Source organism: Cynoglossus semilaevis, chromosome Z, assembly GCF_000523025.1.
Source record: "Cynoglossus semilaevis isolate Cse_v1.0 chromosome Z, Cse_v1.0, whole genome shotgun sequence".
Lineage (NCBI taxonomy): Eukaryota > Metazoa > Chordata > Actinopteri > Pleuronectiformes > Cynoglossidae > Cynoglossus > Cynoglossus semilaevis.
In genome coordinates this window covers 10,329,564-10,335,894 of record NC_024328.1, presented here as the reverse complement: position 1 = coordinate 10,335,894, position 6,331 = coordinate 10,329,564, and the positions used below count along the sequence as shown (strand labels likewise).

At 36.6% G+C, this 6,331-nt stretch overlaps 2 protein-coding genes across 2 annotated transcripts in view; both read right to left on the bottom strand.

Annotated features, from left to right (window-relative positions):
- The window catches only part of ckap2l (cytoskeleton associated protein 2-like), a 16,057-nt gene extending 15,209 nt beyond the window's left edge, over positions 1–848 (bottom strand). Inside the window, exon 1 of the mRNA XM_008336291.3 lies at positions 693–848. Within this exon, the coding sequence (XP_008334513.1) occupies positions 693–729 (37 nt within the window). The 5' untranslated portion in view covers positions 730–848. The remainder of the gene's footprint in view (positions 1–692) is intronic.
- Positions 849–948: 100 nt separating this feature from the next.
- The window catches only part of LOC103397875 (interleukin-1 beta-like), a gene marked incomplete at its 5' end in the record, with an annotated part of 14,283 nt that continues 8,900 nt past the window's right edge, over positions 949–6,331 (bottom strand). The window contains 5 exon segments of the mRNA NM_001297581.1: positions 949–1,560; positions 1,972–2,108; positions 2,207–2,365; positions 2,621–2,865; positions 3,048–3,114. Coding sequence (NP_001284510.1) covers positions 1,336–1,560; positions 1,972–2,108; positions 2,207–2,365; positions 2,621–2,840 — 741 coding nt within the window. The 3' untranslated portion in view covers positions 949–1,335.

Here is a 6,331-nt window from a genome sequence, read left to right as displayed (position 1 = left end):
GCTGAACCAGAACCGTATTTTTTTTCTGTGCACGACATCTACACTACATGACTACATTACTTTCACAGGCTCATCTGACTGTAATTACATGTACAACTTTGAATCCTGCTACACTTTTGCCTACATGACAAGATGGTGAACCACAGATTAGTTCACGGTGAAATATTAGTTCACAGAGAATGATTAGTCCACGGAGAAAGATTAGTTCACTGTGAAAGGTTAGTTTGCAGAGTAATTCGTTCATAGTGAAAGATTAGTTCGCAGAGAGTGAATTGTTCGCACTGAGTGTTTAGTTAGCAGTGAGTGATTTGTGAGTGATTCGTGAGTTCAATATGAACAAATATTTCATATGACTCGGGAGTTACGAGTCATATGAAAGATTCGTTCAGTTTGAACGAATCACTCGCGAACGACACATCACTGCACATCACTAAACAGTGGTGCACGGAACAGCCGAACACTGCACAACACAACACCCACAACGTTACTTTTTGTAAACGCCTATTTATTAATACCACTTTAAATAAAATAGAGTAGTTTGTACGACTCTAAAACGAGTCGTGGTAACTAGTTCACATTTGTAATTTACTGTTTACGAACCACACATTTTTCAAATGGGGGTAAGCTATACTATGTTAGCAAATCCATGCTAACTATTGTAATATTATTGCGCAGAAAACATGGTTACGAACCATTCCGGGAAATAATCGATACAGCCTCTTCTTCCATTTCAAACTCTTCATAATGTCTTGTAAAAACTAAAGACAATTTTAAGAAACTTTGTTAAATCGATACGTTAAAAATCGGCCTTGACCACAGAACTCAGGTGTCCCTGTTTTAAATTACCGGAAGTGATCGCCTACTTCCCTGATTGGATGTTTGGGGATCACGGATGCTCATAGCTGTTTCTCTGATTGGAGCAGAGGATGTAAACGGAATAGACAGTTGTAGTAGTTCAGGTCTTTATTAATTTAATTATTATTTTACTTGTCACATATTAAACTCAAATACAAATAAGTTACAAGACTTCATTAGTTTTGCTGCACATTTGAAACAGTCATCAAGCAAATTCTTAAATAAATTTCATTGTTTTGAAATTATGCATAAATATATAAATAAACAGAATTGCTGTCACAACCATCATACAAATACAAAGGGTGCTTTCTAGACAGCACAACATTGCCACTTTGTGGCTGAATTTGACTATGTCAATACGTTTAGCAAATGTTTTACTTTCTGTACCCAGTACATACAGTAAATACTGTTCTGCTTAAGTAACATCTACTTGGTTGTTTTAAATAAAGACTGCCATTTTATCCACTAAAGTGGAAGTCTTTAGCTCTGACGTTGGTGGATGGTGAAGTTCTGGTAGCGCTGGCTGGTCTCTCTGCACAGGTCCACCTTCTTGTTGTCCTCCTTGGCTGTGCTGATGAACCAGTTGGGGTAGCGAGCAGACATCAGGGTGCTCAGGCTTACGCCAGTGTCCCGCTTGTAGAACAAAAATCTCAGGTCGTCACTTCCTGCACGGATGTTGGACAGACGGTTGGGGTCCTTCACTTCCTGGAATTCGAAAAGGATACAGGTCAGATTTGTACTGATGAGTGAAGGCACAGGAGTAGGCTACAAGTACTCAACTGCTTTGTAAAGTATTCTAAGTATGTATGGATAAAAGTCTTGAGCGAACAAGAAAATATTCCCTTGTTTATTGCATTGATGGCTAGTTTCCCACGTTCAATAATAAAACCAATTGTAAATAACTTGGAAACCTATTTAGAGGAAAAAGGACGGAAAATTTTACAAGAAAGTTTGAATGAATCTTTATGTTTTGAAGAAATATGTATAATTGAAATCTTTCTCTATTTGAAATGTTCCATGAAAAGTCAAGTCTGGCTTTACTTTATGGAGTAAAGAGTGATTTTTGATCACCCAGCGTATGTCAAAGATTTGGTGTATATTTTCATAGATTTTCACCTCGAGATGCAGAGTCGCCATTTCATTCTCCATGTGGCAGGACAGGTACAGATCTGTGTCTTTGATGCACAGGGCCACAGGTTTGGCCTCAGTGCTGGATGAAGGATTAAAGATGTACGTGGACATGTTGAGAAAAACTGAGGAGAGAGCAGATGATACAGGTTGGGTTACTGAGAACTGTGTCATGGATCTGTGGACTATTTAAATTTTGAATTTGAATTCCCAAACAACCTACCTTTGCGTTTATCACTGCCCGCCTGCAGCATCACTGCGTGGAGCTCCATGCTGTTCAGAACAAAGTTCCTCTTCTGGTTGTCAGCCACACTGCACTGGTGCATGCCAGTCCTGTAGAACTCATCCGGTGGAGCCGCAGTACATCCAATGACAAGTTGTTCTGTAGAAAAGAGAGAAGCGAAAGGTTTTAAAAGAAGGTTTTCTGTAACCTCCGTCCTTTGTCTATGACTAACTTCAGACCATTCTTTATCAAAGACACTATTTTCCTATTATACCAAGAATACAAATATAATCTTTTTTAAGTTTATTTTTCTTAGTTATTCACATATCATATTCCCCTTAGCTTTGGATTTTGGTAACATGTTGTATATGCACGACTTGTTTTTTAACAGTTACAAGCCTTCAGAGTATTTACCTTCAACGATGGTGTCCAACATGATGCTGAGCAGGTTTTCATCTCTGAATTCTGTGCTCATCACTGACTCCGACCTGCCGGCCTTCAGCCTTTCCAGAGCGATGACCAGGTTAACTACCTGCCGCATTGTCATCGGATGCTGGGAAATTTCCAACTGCAGTCCTTTCGGCATGGTGGGGAGCCACATCTCACTGATACTGCATTTCATCTCAGATTCCATTTTTTTATTTTTGATGGGTAAAGATCTAAATAGAAAGAATCAAACTTTTCAATCTCTGTGGAAACTATAAAAAATGAATTCGCGTTTAAACTATCATCACTGTCAGCAGCTGGAAGCTATAGCCGTCCATCAGACACCAAATACCTGTGGCTACGGCTCTAGAGCCTGACAAAGAACCAACCAATGGGAAAAGAGAATTCAAATTACCTGTTGAATCCTGAAGAGGAGTTGTTTTACTGAGCCTGCTTTATCTGGTCACAGTTGATCTGTCTGCCTGTGTCAGCGTGTGTTGGCTTTTATACACTTTGACCACAGTACAACAGTTGACGAAATTTTTTGTAGCCAGGAAATGGGGAGGTCTTATTACCCGCACTATGATGAAATTCTGTAAACACTCCACACACTTATTGCGACACAGCAATTACTTACAATTCGAAAATATTTTTCTTGACAATGTATTGATTTCTTACTAATATTATCAACACCTGCTTAAATCAATGGCATTTTAAAATGTATCTGCTGTGGTGGCTCATGGGTAGACGGGTAGACAGGTAAACCCAGACATTATCGGGTTTTCAGACGATAACAAATCCTAAAGATATTACATAATTATGCTAATATTGGACCAATAATATCAGACATCCGTAATAAAAACATTATCTTACTCTTTCCTAAAGTCTGTCGGAGTTTTGCTGATTTGTTGATGTGATGAAAGTCCCCAGCAGCTAAAATGGACCAAGTTGCTTAATTTGGCTGAATCTACTGTTTCTTCATTTCCTTGAAAGAAGTCAGCTGTTTATCAATATAATTAATTATTATTATTAAATTATTATTATTATTACTATTATTATTATTATTATTATTATTATTATTATTATTATTATTATTATTATTATTATTATTATTATTATTATTACATAGGACATTTGAGAAAAAATGAATTTCATATATAACAGCCATTCTGAGAAATATTTTCTTCCAGATGTAGAAAAAAGCAAACAAATGTACAATAATTATGTTTTGAAAAAGGTTTAAGGATTTTTATAAAATAATATTGTTGAGCCAGTGCCCTTGAGCTGGTTGAACATGAGAAAAGCACCACCTAGTACGAAGAAAATGGAACTACATGTTCTCTGTTTACAAAAAGAGACAAAAAAGGTTGCAATAGACCAGGGGTCTTCGATGTTTTTAATGTCATGTACTTGTACTATTTCTGCTCTGTACCACCTGAGAAAACCTTGATCTCTCTGAGTATCACCATGATGACCAACATTAGAATATAGCAGCATAGGCCTTCACTGTTAGCTTCCACCACAAAGGAGAGATGTTTAGAAATATTTAGAAAGATGTTTATGTTTAAATGTTGTATTAGTTGTACATGGTATGTTTCAGATTTATTCAATTGAAAATGTAAATGTGAAAATATAAATTTTCCCCACGTACCACTAGAGAGCCATAGTACCGCAGTTTGAGAACCACTGTACTATACTACGTATATTACATGTTACTGCGTTATGTATATACACATGGTCAACCATTAGCAGTATCAAATTGTCTGCAAGTTACACATAAGAAAAACGGTCAAAAATAGTTGCACGGCCTTTACCGACCTGTTGGAGTCATGGAGCCCCCCTGTTGTCAAAGTTTTTTATTTTTTATTTTTTTAAATAAATAATCTTCCTTTTTACAGTAAATCTTCAAAGCTTCAAAATAAATCCCACTTACGTTTGTTAATCCATGTCATTGCTTTTTATGCAAATACCTCGTAAATGATTAATACCTGTGTGAGGCAACAGTGTCTGGTAAAGGTTTTACAACAAGAATACTTAAGGTGGATGTGTGCGTGTGTGTCTGATCTTGACATCACTTTACCTGTGGGGGCCGGTGTTTAGAAAAAACACTAATGTTGTCGGGACACATCGTAGGGTACTTCAGGGGTTTAAGATTTAGTTTAGAGTTAGGATTATAATTAGGCTCGGATTAGAGTTTGGGTGAGGATTAAGATTTGATGAATACCTAAGGTTATGGTACAGTGCAATTTGTCAATGTAAAATGCTCATAAAAATGTTGTGTGTGTGCGTGTGTGTGTGTGTGTGTGAGAGAGAGAGAGATTGTAGGGTGTGCCAGATTCTTACTATTTTGGAATGACTCAGCTTTAACTATTGCAGACTCAAGTTTGAACCGCTTTAGTATCAGGGAGGAATTTCTGCAGTGTTTCAGTAGCAAATAAAAATACTTTCACATCCCATTCACTGGAGGCTCAGTGAAATAATGGAAGTTAGAAAATGCGTGAATCACACAACACGTGTGATGAAATTAAAAACACCATTACTTAACATATTTTCATATGTACTTTCACAACTTCAATGACCTAGAGTCGATTTAAAAAAAAACCCACAAAAAAGGAAATGTGTTTTTTGCCAATATTACACAAAATATATTTATTTGCAATAAATTTTACCCTTTTTCTCTCAAATCTTAGTTCTAAGTAGTATTAGCCACGTTTAATTATTAACAACAACAAAAAGAGACACATCATTTGTTTCGTTTTGAAAAATATAGTTGTGACATTGATCCACAAAAATGTTTTAAATTATTAGCCACAGATATAAACAGGCAGTAGAGACGCAATAGTTATTTTTCTTATTATTATTATATTATTTATGAATATATTAACCCTTTATGAACCCTTTAGAAGGCATCATATGGTGAGAAATATAGCAAAAAAACTTACGAACGAAACTTTACCCATGTGTACTGCATGAAAATATCATGAAAATAATGAAAATATTGGAATTTTTACATATCGCAAAGACCTGCGATAGAACAAAAAATCCTCAAAACAAGAATACATTTAAATAACCTGCGATGCACTGAGGCCGAGAACAGCAGAATCGAGATATAGCGAGGGACGACTATACAGAAAACTTTTTTTTTTATTTTGGTGCCATATTTAAGAATGTTATTTACTGCGATTAATTGTGATTAACTGCAATCACAACCGATCCTGATTACTCAACCCACCGCTATCCTTTGATTAATCAGATGGAAAAAAAAATCATATATTGTGCCACATCAGTATTATATTATTTTAATTATTATTTACTATTTACACGTCTTCTGGTAAATTCTCTTCATACGAGAACAATGTGAAGAAAGACCTGTAACGTCACATCACATCCCTTGTCGTTCCTCTACACCGGATGTTTATCTACTTGTCACTGACTCACTTATCCAGGCTGAACCACACACCTCACGCAAAGAATTCCCAGTGATGTAAATAAAAGAGGGAGCAGCTGCCTGTCGGTGTTAAGACTTAAATCACTTCCCACAACTTCCCCGTTTCACTTCCTCCTGTGCCACATGTTCCTCCTACGCCTGCACATACCTGTCATAACGCACAAAGCAGTGGGTGAAGGTTTCATCAGTAAAGGCTTTTGTTAATGTTTACAGGTTTCAACAGGTGCTGGTGTGGGGACAGGAAGATAAAT